The 18,515-nt window shown below is 39.3% G+C and overlaps 1 protein-coding gene across 1 annotated transcript; it reads left to right on the top strand.

Annotated features, from left to right (window-relative positions):
* Nucleotides 1-4,716: 4,716 nt before the first annotated feature.
* ednraa (endothelin receptor type Aa) lies at nt 4,717-15,442 on the top strand. Its single transcript, XM_046415535.1, has 8 exons — nt 4,717-4,988; nt 6,028-6,534; nt 8,334-8,461; nt 10,173-10,371; nt 11,935-12,087; nt 12,241-12,374; nt 12,581-12,689; nt 13,257-15,442. Exons 2-8 carry the CDS (start codon nt 6,073-6,075, stop codon nt 13,392-13,394), a joined length of 1,323 nt encoding a protein of 440 aa, XP_046271491.1. The 5' UTR covers nt 4,717-4,988; nt 6,028-6,072; the 3' UTR covers nt 13,395-15,442.
* Nucleotides 15,443-18,515: the final 3,073 nt, after the last annotated feature.

Raw genomic sequence — 18,515 nt, 5'->3', positions numbered from 1 at the left:
AGCAGTTTCATTAGTTTCTGCAAGGCTTTATTTTCTGCTTAAAATACCTTCCTAAAAACACTGCTCTTACCAAGCACATGGATGCAGTTATACAGTGAAATGCATTAAAAATGTTGTCTGGTATCAGATCTTCATCAGGCAACAAGCTTGGCCTGAAAAACATCTGGAAGTTCAACACAGAAACTCCATCAGTCTTGCTCAACTCGGGTTTGTTATCCTGCGTTTTGGCCACTTGATCTTCACAGCTGTGTTTATAAGTAGCACGGCACGTTCAAATTGTCCACAGATGTTTTTCAAATGTAACCTACCTGAAGTTAAAGACTGCAAAGTGTTGATCAGAGCGTCAGTGGGAGTTTATATTTGGTGAGACGTACAGGACAACATCATCGCAACATCTTCACACAAACTAGACGTTTATAAAGGACATACACACAGATATCTGTGGTTAAAAATTATCGCAGCACCAAATTTCTGAAAGCTGATTTTCACCCTAAATAGTTTGACAGATAATTTTGTGCCAGACATTTTGAGCATGCACTTATTGGCTTTCTGATAGGGAGAAGCAAAGTGCAATGGGCTCAGCCTCTTGCATTTATCAGCACGTTTAGGGTCTGTCGGACAAGAGCCAGACTGTAAGCAGGAATGTGTCCAGGCTGGAAGCTCCTTGTCAAAGGCTGCGCTATCAGTTGCCCTGTTGTCTGGGAGTGCTGTGTTTAGCATGTGACTGTTAAACACATTTGGATCTGCAATCTTGACTAAACTATGACATTAGCTAGTTTGGTCAGCTTAGCTAGCCTCTCATCCATGAGTTTCCTGGGTGAAAGTCCTCCTCCATCCAACCCACCTTACGCTTATGCTGACTTGGAGATATTTGAACTTTAATTAATTAATTACAGTGGTATTTGTGAGCAACCTCCAGGCACAAAACTTTTACGTATAATTACGAAATAATTCACTTTTCCTAAAAGGAACCACATTGCTCATTGGTTTTACACGGGGTACGTGTATCAGAATCAGCTTTTGAGCCATTAGCATTTAGCAGCATAAAGATTGATGCAATTTTTTTAAATCTCCTGCAAATGTTTCTTGTATTCAAGAGAATGTTGAACTTGGCAATTACACATTCCCGCTTCATTCAGCTTACCTCCTCCATGATTTCAGTTGCTGATGCCGGTAAGGCTGAGTCATCCTTTGGAAGCAGTTTAGTTTGGAACCTGTAAGCTGCTGTCTGGTTGGAATGCATTTATGAGATATGAAGCAGCAAATATTTCACATCTTTAAGAGCGAAACACGCTGGCACCACACAAAGCGCACAGGAATGGCGGTTTCGAAAGAAACTCCAAACTCAAAAGAGACTTTTCAATACACTTTATGTGTTAAACACTATGTTGTTGGTGTGTAGTTGCACCTCAAGTTTGTGCTATAGAAAATCTCTGTGTTGTCAATTTTAATCATTACCATTAGCATGGCCTCTCTTTTCAGTAAGATGCAAGTCCAATACAGCAATGACATTCTGTGCATTGCCAGAAACCGATTTTTGTTGTGACTGACGCCAGAGTTAGATCTCCAAAGAGATGGCAAAGAACAGGAAAAATTATAACTGCCAAAAATTTTGACTGTTGTCATACTTTGTATTTTATGATTCATGATCTTGAGGAAAACACAGCTCCAAAGATAATCAGCCAAGAGTTCCGAATTAGCTGTGCTTGCAGGCTTATCATTGTCAAGTTGTTCAAAAGATAACCTTCTGTCTGTTACCATTAACCATACACCTTCAGATTTCGTAAAGCCATTAGTGAAGAAAGTTGCAGGAACTTTACAACAGCCAAATTCTTCTTGAGAACGCAGACTTCTCCACAGGCTCTTTTCATCAGATATCATCATCACTGCTTTGACAAAGCTTCCCTCCTTCTAATTAAGATCTGTTAATATTATATTGATTCATTTCAGATGAAGTCGAATGCTGGCACTAATCAGGCTATTATGAAAATTCCTCCATCAAGATTCACATTTTTATTTTTCTCTCATGCTGTAACTTTTTGTTTGTGTGAACCATATGTCCCAAATTAATAAAGCCAGGCGGTGTACTGAACCCTCTTCACTCTGTCGCTGCTTGACACAGTAGAATTGGCCTCAAACTTATTCTCTCTCTCTCTCTTTCTCTTCCTTTCTCTCCCTGTATCTCTCTCCCTCTGTTCTTTCTGTTTTCGCTCAAGTGTCCCAGTTAAGAAATTGCTTACATCCCACTCAGTCTGGGGCTGGATTGAAATTTCCCATAGGGTATGTACCAATATGCAGAGAGCACACTTCGACAGATGCCATCAGAGAACAAGCATATGAATTACCAGGCAGCCTGCCATCTTTGAGTTCAGACAGAATGGCATTAATACCTGATTACGATCCAAACAACAACACAACAACAACATGAAAGCCAAAGCAACTGGGAGCAGGTAAAGGTTTCATCATTTATATATTAATGGATTTACTAACAAAGACTCTACTACCCCCTCAAAAGTTAAAATGTCATAGAAGCTGCCAACAATCAAGGGACTTCGGGGGAAAAAAAAAAAATAGGGGTAAGAAATCAGATGCCGTCAGCAAATCACGTTCCAATAAATTAAATATTCGCCACTGCTGACCATAACTAATTCAGAAGCCATGATAAATTCATGACTACAATTAAAGAAAACATGATCGCTTTAATTTTAAATGGCTGTAAATATTGGCATTACCCAATTAAGTCAAATGTAACTGTAGGAAAAATACCTGCAAATGAACCATAAGCACTCAGCCTATATGTTCTGGGAGGAAGCATAAAATTTTCTTCAAAGTTTAAAAAAAAACTTTGGGTATGGCAGTGTTTTATGAAAATATTTAAATATTTTAATAGTTACATTTTATGTGTATTTATTGCATGCTTTACAATTTAGAAAATTGTTTCTCTTTTTACAAAATGTTTGAGTTTCAACTTGAAGCACAACGGGCAAATAACACGATGATCATTTTGGTTTGTGTAATTACTGTTATGTGGTTCAAGCTCTATTATTTTGACAAGGCCTACATAAGAATAAAAAGTTATTTTTATTCATATATCGTGAATCAAAAGAAAATCACCAGACAGCAAAGTCAGCACTGATAATTTGTTCAAATTCCGTTATCAGTCCCTGACCATAAAGTTGCCATAACAGGCCTTGGCCTCATAATCTTCTCATCATCATCATATACATCAGCAATGAAAATCTGCAAGGAGCGAATATCTCAACGTGTATTCAGTAAACTCCTTTTGACACTCAAGGTCTCAGTGTATGTATGTGTATGTGTGTGTTATGTATGCATGTATGATTACGTTCCCACCTTCACCCAGATTTCTCTTTCTTTCATCATTCAGTGTTCCAGTTGAAGATGCATTTCTGATTTTTGCAACATCTAATCTATAAATCTACTGTCTATGGCCTACTAACTCTATTTATTTGCACTGCTTTCTAGGTAATATCGTTTTCTTGTGAATAACAAAAAATAACACAGGTTAATTTTTCACTATGTACTCAACATTTACAAATAGCAGTTACTCCATTGTGTCCCTTTACTGAAAAGTAACTGGACATGGTGTTCAAGGTGCCTATTAAAATGTTTGCTTAACTTTATTGACAGGTATGTATGCATTATACATGTTTCTTTAATGCATTCATTGGAAAACTGGCCATTATTTAACACATATGTACTAAATTCTGCCAAGCAAGAGGAAAAGCGTGTAATTTTTTTTTTTTTTTTTTAAATTGAGTGGTTTTCCCCTTTAAGCAGTTGCTGTGTCAGCACTTCGGCAGTGGGAAAGATAGACTGTGGTGACTTTGATAGCCTTCTTCCTGCTCTCAGCGTGCGTCATGATAAATGGTCCATTTTGGAATCCATAATGGACACTGATGTAGAAGCACTCTTCTCTTCTGACATTGAACTGTCTTCTTCTCTTGTTCAGGCATTTACTCATCTCACACAGACGTCACACTCACATTTATTTATTTTTTTTATTTGCTTTTAGTTTGCAAGGAAAATCAACATTTTGTGATTTAGATGTTCAGTAAATTAAGGGAATGCCTTTCTAGACTTAACCACTTCTTCTCCTTCTTCAAATTTTGCACACACTAGTTATTGACATTTTCCAGCTAATATAAGCCTTTATTACAACACTACATTTGAAGTTCGCATGCAGTAAGAGTAACAAAGTGTGGCGTGGTTGGACCACCCACATTGTGGCTAATTTGTAAAAGTAAAGGCGGTTCGCGCTAAGTTTCCCTCTCTCAAATTAAGGAAACACAACATCACAACATGAACACAAACTTCCTTGTGCCTTCCTCACTCCCCTCTGACCTCTACTGCCTCTCATGTGAGGAAACAGTTGGGTGTACTGTATACAAGACATGATGTGAAGCACAGAGGGACTGAAAGAAAAGGTAGGAGGGATTTAAAGAAAGGGGAAGACTGGAGGGGCGTTGGGCTCCCAGATGCCCCTTCCCCTGTGTGTGTGTGTGTGTGTGTGTGTGTGTGTGTGTGTGTGTGTGTGTGTGTGTGAGAGAGAGAGAGTTGTGCCTTGGAGATGAGTGTCAGCAGGCGGTGCCTCTGAGAGGGGGGGGTGATGTTTCCAAAGGGGGGCCCAGTCTGTTACCAGAGGGAGGTGGAGATTTACTATCCCACCCAGTCAAAGTGTCTCACTGGTGCTCTGGCACACACACACACACACACACACATACGTGCAGAGATACACACAGACACACGCACACACTCAGACATACTGCAAACTCTCCACAGGAAACTCTGAGCCATAATGCGAAGGCACCTCAGAGCAGACGGGTGCATTGCTCAAACCAAGTGGGATACGGTACGGCTTTGATAGTGCGTTAATTACTCATGTGATGTGATACAGATGTCTGGGGGCTTCAGCCGAAAGTTTGCCTGACGGTTTCCAAGGGGGCCAGGCAGACATTTTAGAAGAGGTAGGTGAAAACCAAACGTATTTATTATTTATGGATAGATCAGTTTGCGTGCTGTCACAGATCCCAGTAGTGTCATGCTGATGCTAAACTGTGATGCTACTTGAAGGGCTGGCTGCTAAATAGTTCTTTGTGTACTTGGTGACAGCTGGGACTTTGAACAGGAAGAACTCTGGGCTATAAGAGTTGCCTGTGCTGTGACATGATGAAAAGGGCTTCACTATCAATCTGACAGTTTGAAACTTTATCTGCTCGCTCCCACGAGTTTTGTGGAATGAATTTGTCCGTAAAGTTTGTTGTTTTTCCTGTGAAGAGAGAGTAAAGGTGAAACTATCTTTACACTTATGACGGGGAACTATGTAAAGAATCAAAGGATTCAGAAGAAAATCCAAAGTATAACTATGTATTTTATTAAATTGGTCTTCTTCTGACTGTAAATCAGCCCTGCAGCACTTCTTCCATGTTTTAAAAAAAACCTCTTTGTTTTGTAACCACATGTTTAAGCTTTTCAAAATTAGAAACAGAGAGAGAGAGAGAGAGAAAGAGAGAAAGAGAGAGAGAATGCTAAACTGAGTAAATTATTTGGTTGCAAATCCACGCAAAAGACAAACTGTGAAAACTGCACAAGAACATGTAAAGCCTCACTGTGCAGTTGCAACACTGTTGACGCAAAGACATAACCGGCAGCTCCTTCTCCCGGGAACGACTGAGAGCAAACAAGATGCCCAATGCGTTCTGCTGATGCCTCTCCATAACTGTCTGACTGTAACTAGTCCTGGCACCTGGCATCTGTGCCCCTTCGGCAAAACCTTTTTGAAGTCATGAAGAAGTTGTTTAACTTCCTCACAGCTTTTGAAAGGACAATAATGTTGTTTAATTTTCTTGTAACTGACATATAAAATTCCACTTAAGTTACATTTTAAGCAGCAGTACAACCAGTGAAGTTCCCCGTTTTGTTGTTAATGTTGTTGTTGTTCCTAAATCTGTTGTCTGAAAAATAACCGATTTTTTCCACTTTTTATTTGTTTGCTTTCCCCACCAGTGATATATTGGGACAGTCTTTCAATCAGTGAAATCAAAGCGCCGAATGTGTTCCATAATGGGCACCCCAGCTGTGCACATGTTGGTGCTAATGGTCTGTATGGCAGCCAGAGGAATGTGCCAGATAAACAGAGCTGAGGCAGAGGAAGACCCTGTCCCAGGTGCTCTCGTCCACTCCACCCTCCAGGCTCCGGGTTTCTACAGCACCATCAGTCCTAGTGCGGGACCTGATGCACAACCTGTGGGACGTACAAATCAAACTGTCGTAAAGAGGCCATTCGCACCTCCGATGTGCAATGGGTCTACCTCCATTAGGAACTATTTTAAGTACATCAACACCATAATTTCCACTTTAGTGTTTGTGGTCGGTCTGGTCGGCAACGCCACCCTGCTGAGGATTATATCCCAACACAAGTGCATGAGGAACGGGCCAAACGCCCTCATTGCCAGTCTGGCACTGGGGGACCTTATCTACATAATCGTTGATATGCCCATCACCGTATACAAGGTACATTTTCCACTCTGTTGGTGCATGTTTAATTATCTTTTTAAAGCCAAGCTCCTGAGTGACAGGTCACTGTGTTGATATGATGAAATGCAGCAACAATAGGGGGTGACACACAGAGATAAAATGGAATATTACAGACGGGAAGGGGTGAAAGGGAGTGTGCAAATAGACGGGAAAGTGTAATCAGTAGTGTGTCGTTATCTTCCTCGTGTAGGCAGATTAGCGATGAGAGGAGCAGGGATATGGCTGGCTTAAATAAACACAGGAATCAGGCTGGAGTCACACATACCAGTGGCCTTGTAATGACCTGAGACATTAGTCACTGACTCTTATCTAGAGGTTTTATTTTTTTTCCTCCAAAAAGTAGTCAGTGCCACTCAAGTGATAAATCATTTGTGGAGTTTTGAATTCAGTTCTTCATCAAAGCCCCATCCATCATGTTTTATCCAAACAAATGTGTGAGTAAAAAGTGGGGAAAAAAAATATTATGTTTCTCAGATGATCATAATTAAAAGGCCTTTTTATTTACCAACATTACTGATGTAAACACACGTTCTGATTCTGACTCTGATTCTTTTAACAGTACCAGAAAAGCTTAAAAACACATCTGGATGTTGTCTTATGTGTACGACTGACCTGTTAATCTCTGAGAGCAGCAACTGGTTTAAATATTTTGCTTTTTTTTTGGTGACTCATGACACATTTGTTTAGTTTCGGACTGGGCCTTCAAATATTGAAAGACTCGGTGATGACAGATAATGATTAGGACTCCTGTCTTGAGTTGATTTACATCAGTAAATAGTGCCATGCTTTGTATAATGATAGAGGATGATGGCAAAACGGTGTGATTAGTCAGCTTGTACTGACCAGTGCATCATGGGTCGCCATTTTACAAATGAAAAAAGGGAAAATGAGCCACCTGGTTAGAGTTAACTTGGGATTTTTGAGGGCACAGCGGCTTTGTTGTCTGAGCAACACATGTGCTAGAAGGAAACAGAAATCTTACTGGGGGAACAGTTTATACACAAACAAAGAAAGATTCACGTGTACAGCTTTGAAAAAATGTTGTTCTCTCTTGTTCACTTCCTCAGTGCTGTGACGGTGTTTCCAAAAATAATCAGCCACTTATACATTAAAAACAGTGACATTGGCCCCTTTCCTCTCTGCTGCTCTTCTGTGCTCCTGGGAAACTTAAACAGCACAGGGAAACAACAGAAAGTCAGGAAGCACCATGAAGGTCTTCCTTTGGCTTCAGCTTAGAGAAACATGTTGAACGCAGGTTCTATTGTACCGAGGGTGCCAAGACCACTTGGAAGGAAACAAAGGTCTGAACTCACATGGATCTATTTTCCCTGAGGAAGCAATATTAAAAGAGTTTGTGGAAGTGGCTCTGAGATAAGAGCTTTGCTATAGTTGGTTATTTATTTATTTTTTTTATGCTTGCAGGAAATTAAAGTTTTAAAATCAGATGCAAACTGTTGTGGCCCAAATCACACAAAATTCTCTCTGACAGTAAGATGGCAGTGAGAGGTCTTTTAATTGCATAGACTTTAACAATGCTCAGTATTAATTCAGCAATAAAAGTGAGATTAATAGCCACCTCATTACTCATAAGTCAAATTACGTAAAAAAATTTAAAAAAACGTTAACTGTGTAGTGATATATTAGCTAAACCAAACAGTGTTTTAATGACAAATTGCATCGATGTGCTTGTGGTGAATATGAATGCTTCAAATGGGATTTAATTCCTTTTAGACACATGTTTATGTGACACTAAGCGTATGAACTTTTTCCTCCAGCTCCTGACGTCACAATGGCCCTTTAGCGACAGCAATGCTGGCCTCTGTCTGTGTAAGCTGGTGCCCTTCCTGCAGAAAGCCTCTGTGGGCATCACTGTTCTCAACCTGTGTGCCCTCAGTGTGGACAGGTCAGTGCTCGGTCAGTTTGTTGCAGGGCCAGCAAAAAGGCCCGTGTTAGCTAAAAGAGTGACCCAAAAAAATACATATTTAGTTTTGTGAGCATGTTTGTCCTCTGGTGTTTGATTAAATATGAATGTTCATGTAGGTTTTAGGGAATTGTTTCATTCTCTGTGGCTTCTCAGAAGTCATAACCGTTTCTCTTGTCTTCAAAAAGGTTTTATTTTGTTGTTTTCATTATTCCATGCAAGCATATGAATACCAGAAGCTGTCAACCGCTTGGTCTTGTAAAGCCACCAGTGTGTTTGTGCACATCTGGAAGCCTGAAAGAAGCACAATGTTCGAAATATATATATTTATTTTTTTTCCCAAGCTGGAAAAGCAGATACTATTGCACAACATTTGAGGAGGCAGGCAAATCATTGGAAAGAATATTAAACAAATTCGATTTGGTTTTAAAAAATATATTAATGTTTTGATCTTCTTCCAGCTTAATGACATGAAGATTTGGTTAGCTGAGCTGATGATCATTTTCAGGAAAGTACTCAGTCAGTCGATACTGATTCTCACTGGGACGTTCTGTATCTCTCTGCTCTTCTACTGGTTGCCTCAGTGTTTGAAACTTAGAGATGAGCACTTTTATAAGGTGCACTTCACTTGTTTAATGGGATTGTCTGGAGTCATTTATTTTATATGCAACGTTAAGCATATGATATATGCACTGTAATCTCGCTGTGTGCTGCTAATGTTTAAAAAAAATCTATCCTGATAGAAAGTAAAATGACTCCTTCACAGAAATTCCCGAATGAGTAAAAGGTGATCATGAAATGCTGAAGCTCAGTGTGATCTCACTGTTCGCACTAGACTCAACTCTAGAGATAAGACGCTTGTCTGCCTGCTCTGAAAAAGCTCCAAGGTTCGACGAGGCAGACATATTTAATGACCTCTATTATGACAAATAGACAGGCTGCAGTGCTGTACAAGTTGTGTTCAAGAGCAGATGCTCTCCTTGTGTTTCCAGGAAATGTGCAGCGTATCTCTGTGTGTTTGTGTGCGCGCACTATGAAAGTACTTCAGACTCTTTTGTATCTTTTCGATGTTGGAGGAAGAGAAAAAGGTGGATACATTACCACTTAGTAAAATATAAATGCCGCCATGTTGTTCAACAGAGAAATTCAAATGTGTCATGAAAAATATATTGTTTTTGCCATAAAATCTTGATGCAGGATTTTACTAAAACATTTCGACAAGTGGTTTCCATTAATGAAACAAACAAGCAAACAAGTATTCAGCGCATGGAAGACACAAGCCAACAGACAGACCTCTCTGCCAACATGGGCCAGTCTGTTTGGAGGCTTCACAAAAATATAAATATTAGATATTTAAAATAAACAATTGATCATCGCTCCTCATTAATTCTTAACATTTAGATATTCTTTGCTGACTGAGCAGTTTGTTGTGTTTGGGGTGTTGCCATGCATAAAGAAAATGTTGTTAGCTTTGTCAGTCAGGAGAGACAAAGAAAACGATGACATTAGTGATTTCTGTTTAATGATGGAGTAGTGAAACAACTGCAGCCCTCTTTCAATCAATATTGTTTTTTCACATCATTGTAATTGTGTAACTCACTATCCCCCGATCATATTATTTTAATCTGATCAATTTAATATGCCTAATCCATGTTTTATGCCTGGACACCGACACTGTGTCTGTCCTTCACAGGTACAGGGCTGTGGCGTCCTGGAGCAGAGTTCAGGGTGTGGGCATCCCTCTGGTGACAGTCATAGAGATTGCATCTATATGGGCGCTGTCGCTCTTACTGGCAGTACCGGAGGCTCTCGGCTTCGACATAGTCAGCTTCGATTACAGGAACCAAACCATACGCACCTGCATGCTTAACCCCAAGAATGACTTCATGGTGGTATGCTGTCATTCTTTTCTTATCATTTTCCAACTGATAACCAAACTTGTTGTGAAGTGCACACATGTCCCAATGTTTTGTGTCTTGTATTAAGGCCAAGGTGTTCTGTAGTACATTCTGTCAAGATTCTCATAGGAAACAGTATTCGAATTGTGCTACAAAGAGACAAAACATTACATTACTGGACAGATAAGAAACCCATCTGCACAAGAACTACTCAAAGTGAAAATGCAAGTTCAGCTTAATGATTTCGTTGTTGTCATGTGGTGTTTGTTTGGAGCTAATGCTATTTTGGTTAGAGGGGAATATATTTTCAGAGCATCAATACAGTAAAATGATTCACCTACAACATTTCCTGTTTGGGTACTGAATAATTAAAAAGATTATTAAAATACCAACCCACTGATACTTAAGGATGCTGATTCTTGTGTGGCACTCCACCCAAATTTTTTTTCACCTTTCTAGAAAGGAAATTAGTGTTTTTTACACTAAAAGGACTCAGAGTGAAGTATCACTTTAAGAAATAAACCTGGTCCATTCACTCTTTCAAAACGATCGTGGCCTCTTTTTTTTACATCCTTGAAGCACATAATTGATTGCAGGCCAAGTGCAATTACTGAGGCCTGAAATCTGGGGCCTCAAGCTGAGCCACATGTGCACATCTATTCCATGTGCTCAGCATTGGGATAATCTCTCAGTTATCAGCAGTACAGTGCTGTGGCTTCAGCAAACTTTGCTTCTTATCAGCAATATCTGATAGCAATAAAATAACACTTTTTCTTCTTTAAAATATCTTCTCACTAAAGTTTGTTTTGGGGTACTCAGCACATATGGTCAAAGTTTGGAGTGGATCTGCAAACATTCAGTTGTATAATGGTGTCTAGTCAAGTGTGTAGGATTTTGAAATAGCGGTGTCTTTAAAGAGTCCACTCACAATGTTTTTCAGGGCCACAGAGCAAGAAGAGCCAGAAGTGGTTTGTTTTCAAAATTATTACACTACATAGAGCTCACATGTGGCGCTCACATGGACTGCTATGGCATTGGAGTGCAGGGTTTGTCTGGTGGTGGTTTCGGTCTTGGTCAGGTTCAATTACAAAAGCACAGGTTCTTATTACTAGGATCATATCCAATCAAACAAAACTATTTTGACTTTACTTCTAGAGAACAGTATAATGCGTGGTGCCAATATTAAAGAGGGATCCTCACAGCACGGGTTGAAGGAGGTGCAATTGAAGGTACTGGTGAGAAAAGGGCAATTACAGGAAATAAACACAAAGTTGTAGTAGTTCCTCTTAGATCCGTTTAGATCCATTAAATGGTCTTACAGCAGCACTTCCACATCATTTGGAAGATGGTGGAGTCTTGTGAAAGAGTCAAATGGGTAAGGCAGCTCAGAGGAATTCTGTTAGAGATGTAAAAAAACTGTGGCTTGAAAAACTCATCTCTTCTTTTTTACATAACAAATAGGTCACAGGGGAATCCATGCATTTATTTTTCATTTATTTTTAAGCATTAATTATTGAAGTGTAGCTTACTGTCTGACATGTGCTTGTTTAAATGCAGTTCTATAGGGATGCAAAGGACTGGTGGCTGTTTGGCTTCTACTTCTGTGCACCACTGTTCTTCACTGCTATGTTCTACACTCTGATGACCTGTGAGATGCTCAACAACAGGAATGGCAGCCTTCGGATCGCCCTCAGCGAGCACCTCAAACAGGTTGGACAACTAGATTGTAAAGTAGAAATAGGCCCTTAAGTCTAATAAACCAACATGTGTCAGTTTCACTAAGAGCAATTTAACCTCTACCCCTCTATTACACAAACCCTGTTATCTCCTCTCTATTGCTGAATCTGTTGTTTCTCTCCTTAGAGGAGGGAGGTGGCCAAAGCCGTCTTCTGCCTTGTCCTCATCTTTGCCCTTTGCTGGTTCCCATTACACCTCAGCAGGATCCTTAAGAAGATGATCTACATCGAGAATGATGAAAATCGCTGTGAGCTGTTGAAGTGAGTTGTTGGTAGAAGAAACATCTTACACAAAAGTCACTAAATGTTTTCATTCTTTTGTTCTGGGGTCTTGATGTTATTTTCTTAAACTACTCAGGATCTCAGCAGTTTCTCTGTGGGTTGAGTAAAGATCCAAAAATGTTGAAACGGCCTCAGTGGTGCTCAGTAAAATAATAATAATTACTCATCCTTTTCTCCACTTTCAGTTTCCTGTTGGTCCTGGATTATCTTAGCATGAACCTTGCAACTATCAACTCCTGCATAAACCCTATTGTTCTCTACTTGGTCAGCAAGAGGTTTAAAAACTGCTTCAAGGTATAGTTATACACACAAATACTCACCCGCTCTCTCTCTCACAATACACACACACACACGCATGCACACATGCACACACACACACTCAGTAAAGCAAACAGTGAACTCTTGCCTTTGTCCATGAGCTGTGGTGGTGATGGCATTCCTTAAGCTACATGTAAAAGCAACTCATTGATTTATGTATTCACTCTACATGGCTGAGGTCACACACACACTGCAAATGTCTGTCAAAGGAACCCAATGTGGAGATAAACTGTGGCTCAAGTTTGCACGTTAGCGGAGCTGTGGGTTGGAGGAGGGGCGGCGAAGGAGAGAGTAGCTACACATGTGGAGTAACAGAAACAGACATTTTGGCTTATGGCTCTTATTTACTTTCTTGTGGAGAGTTAAATGAGAAGATTGATGTCTCTCTCACATTTTTTACCTTTCAACATAAGGCTAGCTGTTTCAGCAGTCTTCATACTAAGCTAAGATAACCATCTGACTGTAGCTTCAAATTTAACACAAAAATATAAAAGTGCATGAATTATGAACTCCCTCTTTCTTTCTCTTCACATGTTCTCCAAGTCATGTTTGTGCTGCTGGTGTTACTCCGACAACCAGCTGAGCAGCATTGGACCCATGAATGGTACCAGTATCCAGTGTAAAAGCCCTGAGCCCAACAACGTCTACACTGATCGTAATGCCAGGAAATACAGCGACTAATCTCTCACTGGAGGAATATTTTCAAGCTCTTCCATATACCCAGCAGCTTTTAAATGCAACCAACCATAAAGATATACATCAAAATGTACTTTTCCAGATAATAAACGTACATCCTTAAGACCACTGAAGCAACATATGATCCTGGGAAAAATGGATAAGGAACTGGAGTTAAAAGGAACAAACAATGGATGTGGTGCACAATGCTCTTTATTTGCTCGAGCCTCTCAAACTTCTTAAAACAAACTTATTGTATTCCCACACCCACAGACAGTGAAGCTGTAGCGTGAGAGAAGGGGGAGAGGAGGAGGACTCCTTAACAGGATGCAGCTGAACAGCGTCTATAAATTACTCTCAATCAGTAGCTGAGTGTGCTATTCCTGTAAAGGCCAACACTACTGGGAAGGATGCACAAAGCTACAGGAAGGAAAAGCAGACTGCCTGCTGTCAGAGGGAATGATGGGAGATGAGTATGCACAGTCCCCAGGAGTTCACCACTCATTGACGGTGGAAAACAGGAAAGCACGATACTGACTCAAGCAGCAATTAATTTTCTATTAAAATATGTGGTTGTACGGTGTATTTTACTCCCACTCATTGCTCATAAAGCTGCTTTGTGGGTTAATTAGAATTGTTAAAGTTCATTTGCTTCGTGCTTCAGTTTCTGTTTAATGTAATCACGATTCACTTCACAGACCTCCAAACATCTAGTTGGTGATCCAGAAATGACAGATTTCACAGAGAAATCACATCCGGTGTCACAATCAGCCAGTATACACCGGCAATAAGTCAAGTACAGGGTTGTAGGTTGTGGAGCGGATAAGGTACAACTGTGTTTTCATAGCATGTCAGGCAACTGATAAGTATGAAGTAAAGCATTATGACAGGTCTGATATCACCGATGACCAAAAATGGACAGGAACTAGCTTTTTTTCTAAACACTGTGAACTGTGAAACTAACAATAATTGTGATCTTTGCTTGTATAACCCATGGAATATATGCAGTATATACATTATATATAGTGTCCACTTTTATAAAGTGTTATATTGCAGTAACAATAAGTATTTTACTCAGACTACATTACCTGTGTAATGACAGAGACAAATGAGTTTTTAAAGGTGGTGGTAAATGCTCCAAATATTAAAGGAATAGTTTGACATGTTGAAACACGAGAAGGCCGAGATCAGCCTCTCTTTGTACAATAAATATTTAGCTACAGAGATAGTAGATAGAGATGGCTAGCGTAGCTAAGCGTAGGAACTGGAAACAGTTGTCTGGAAGTGACAAAATCAACCTGCCAGCACCTCTAAGACAGACTAAACTAATTAACATGTGATATCTTGTTTGCTTAATCTGCATGAAATGTTATGTTGGCAATTGGTGGTGGTTAGCCAGCAGCTAACAGGCTGTGAAAAATGTATTGTATGTTGTATTCACATCTTAATATCTGGCTGGCTGGCTGCCTGAGGTCAACTAGACTAGCAAAAACCACAAACAAGATACCATGTATTAATAAGAGAGCCTTTGAGGTGTTAGTTTGGGCCAAGTCTTGCTATCTGTTTCTCCTTGTTTCCAGTCTTTATGCTACGCTAAGCTAATCAAATGCTGGTGTAGCTTTATATTTAACATACAGACTTGACAGAGGTGTCGATCTTCTCATCTAGCTTTGGGCAAGGGAGTGAATTAGGGCATTTCGTAAAACTATTCAAGCTATTCTTTTTATGTGGAAACCATATTCAGCTATCAAATAACTATACCGCCTTGCTATTTGGTATGTGAATACATGTAAACCTGCCCGTGTTTGACTATGAGTTAGCATGTGTGTGAGTGCTGTGTGTATGATTACCTGCACTCCTTTCGTCGGAGTGTTTTGCACACTTGTGTACAGAGGAAAGGGCTATATCTGTACAGTATTAATTTGCCACTTATCCATTGAAGCGATTCATAATAATCAGTGAGACAGTGGAATTCATGTGTGTTGTCATTGATTTAACATGTTAACCTCATGTAAATGCTGCTGCTTCTACCAATAAATCAATTTCCATCTCCACTGTAAGGAAAATGGAAGTTTATTTCACCATCATACTAATATTGGTTTCTCCGGGAAGTCATGGGGGCCCCTTCTGTTTTTCATCTGCATCTGTGAGAAAGGGGAATCTGGGAGTGATTTGAAGCACATTGTGACCTGCTTGGCAACTGAGCCCTAAGGGTTGCTCATGTCAGTGCAGAGGATGTGAACAGCTTGGATGGTGGGAATTTGATACATATAAGTCACTTCTCATCTGTTTTGCCAAAAAAAGGGTCAAGGAAAGCAAAGTTTCACCATTACTTATATTATAGCTTTAATGTGGCAGTATTAGCCTATATATAATTTGCTTGTGAACAATGTCATGATGGTCATAAATGAGGTAATGGCATTAATGCAAGTTGCACTTGATTTAATGCACAAACACATTTCAACCACTTTTTCTTTGATGTAACAAGCATTTTTGTCTAAATCCATTAAACAGAGCATTAATTGTATCTAGACTGAGTCTGTGGCAGCTTCTCACAATTCAGTGTCTACTCAGCTGTGACCAAAGGTCTCATTAACTCAGGATTAGCTTCACTCTCTACACCTCTCAAGAAGAGACAATTACCAGAGCCATGTAATCCCATACACAAAGCTGAAACGCACCCAAGACCCACAGAACATTGCAGCAGCAGCGGCTTTATCAGACATTGGCCGATAATTTGTTTCAGAAAGATGGTGATAAGTCTCAGCCAGGTCATAACCTTTATGAAACTGGTCCATATTCCTCATATGAAATCATTTTACAATCATGTTGCAGTAATCCTGAAGAAATGCAGAAAAATATGTGACACTTCACAGTTCATTGAAGAAGAAGCAAAAAAAAACAAAAAAGATAAAAGAAACAAAAATATATTATGAAGATGAAACATATTGGAGTGTATTCATGCTTTTCTGGGAAGTGACAGAGAGAGAAAAACTGGAGAGTGTGAGGGGAAGTGAGTGAGGGTGAGGCAGAGCTCTGTGGAATTTGGTGGGAACTTTGCCTCTTGCCAGCACTGAATTGAATTAAGCTCAAAAACAAATAATAAAGGATCTCAAAAGTTCAGAGTGCTTCTACACACTAGTTTTATTCAGATTTTGTTGTCAGATACAGAAATATGTTAAAGACCAATCAATGCTCATGGCAAAGACAACGGAAGGTTCCTTAAAAGGCATCCTGTGTTAGGAAATTAAAGAAAGCAGATTTTAACTTAAGTCGTGTTCAGTTTCAACATGATACCTAAAATATGAACATGTCCATTACTTGGAGTATGAGAGAACTCATGATGAGAAAGGTGGAAAGTAGCAAACAACATCCTTTTCTTTTCTTTTTTTTTTTCAAAATATTTTTTAAATTTAATGTTGTCTTTTCAAATGCACAGATAATTACATGAGAAATGTAATATACTATATATTTATATTAGATAAAATTAGATAAAAAAAATCCTTAAAGTGCTTAGTACTGGCTTGTCACAAAAGCACATAATCAGTTTTAATTGATAATCGAGTTGAAAAAGGTCAATTAATTAGCCAAAAATGAAATAATTTGTTGCTACAACATAGAAATTAGTATATCTAACTGTTGCTGTCACATAATAAGTTATCAGAGTTTAATTCATGAATTAAACTCAGTGAGAGAGTCTGATGTCCCCAATGCTAATCTCAGGCAAAGGGGATAACTAACCCTCCAGACTCCAGCTCTGAGTTTACAATGTGTCAGCTGTTTTTTACTAAATTAACTGAAACTTTGTTTGAAAATGATAAGGTCCTTCTTTTAAGGGTTTAAAGTAAATCATTGTGTTAAAATCAAATTTTTACATCATAATTATTTCAAGTTTTGTGGATATAATATTATTGCTTGCCTCAGATTTTGGGAAAAACTGAAGCATGCTGAATAATGAAGTGAAATCATTTACAAGAAGATATGTGAGAAGAGGAGATCTCCGCTGGACCGGCTGATGGAACACATCATGTCCTTCAGATCCACTGCAGACAAGAAAAAGAGATTAGCAAACAACATAAGCAGAAAGGTCATCGCAATATACTGCATGTTCCAAAACTACGTTTGTATTTATTCAATCAAATTTCCAAATAGCACGGCCAGGTCGTATTTCCCTATTTAAACAACACACAGAGAGTGTGAGGACACTGGTGTAATTGGGCCCAGCAGTTCCTTTTGGCCCTGGAGATCTTAATAATTTCCCAAAACATCTGTATTTAGTGTTAAAAGTGAGTAAATAATGTATATGTCGGGGGCTATTTTCAGGACCAGACAATGTATGTAGTACTGACTCAAAATAAACTATGTTCATGAGAGTACGCAGACAATACTTGTGAATTTATTACAGGTTTTTCATGTTTTCATGGGATTTGAAAAACAGAATATTATCAGACTTATTCTTCAAAGTACTCAGACTAACATAAAGTGAAGCTGCAACTCGTGTTTATAAAATAACTATTGATCACACTGTATGACTTTGAAGATCTTCTTCGGCTCCGTTCCACATCACTTATGTTGTTGTTCAGGAACAGATGAACTGAAGTGAACACCCTCAGTGAGCCTGAACATTTCCTAACACAAAGGCCTATGGCAGGCGTATTAAGATGAATAAGTAATTGTCGAACAGTTGCAGACTTGTGTATTCCTCTGACAAAGGAGGTGCACTTTGGCTGTTACATTATATCTCGGGAATCAGACAGTATGTCTCCTCCTTCGTTGTGCATTGATTATTATTATTCCTTAGATGTATCCATTCTGCTTATCCCCTCTATGTGTTTCCTGAAAGACACATAGTCTATAAGTTACCTCACCCTATAGTTAAGGCTGTAATTGGGTGAGTCATAATGAGCGCAATATCCTTTATGCTAAAATATGTTTTGGGTCTGATCAAACACAGCACATGTTTATATACCCTGCCCTTACATGGCTGCACCCTGTACGCCACTTTGCATGGCAATCCCTCCAAGCTATCCACCATGGCACTCGCTTGCACCACTTGTGGCAAAGACTATTTCTAATTCATAAAAGCCAAAAGGATTAATTCAAAATTCATGAACAATCTGTCCTGCT

Source organism: Scatophagus argus, chromosome 2 (genome assembly GCF_020382885.2).
Source record: "Scatophagus argus isolate fScaArg1 chromosome 2, fScaArg1.pri, whole genome shotgun sequence".
Classification (NCBI taxonomy): domain Eukaryota; kingdom Metazoa; phylum Chordata; class Actinopteri; family Scatophagidae; genus Scatophagus; species Scatophagus argus.
This window is presented reverse-complemented; position numbering and strand designations above follow the sequence as displayed.

Coding starts and splice junctions, on each gene's coding strand:
- ednraa (XM_046415535.1), top strand. CDS start 6,073: ATGTGTTCCATAATGGGCACCCCAGCTGTGCACATGTTGGTGCTAATG. Junction 6,535..8,333: donor TGCCCATCACCGTATACAAG/GTACATTTTCCA, acceptor TTTTTCCTCCAG/CTCCTGACGTCACAATGGCC. Junction 10,372..11,934: donor CCAAGAATGACTTCATGGTG/GTATGCTGTCAT, acceptor GTTTAAATGCAG/TTCTATAGGGATGCAAAGGA.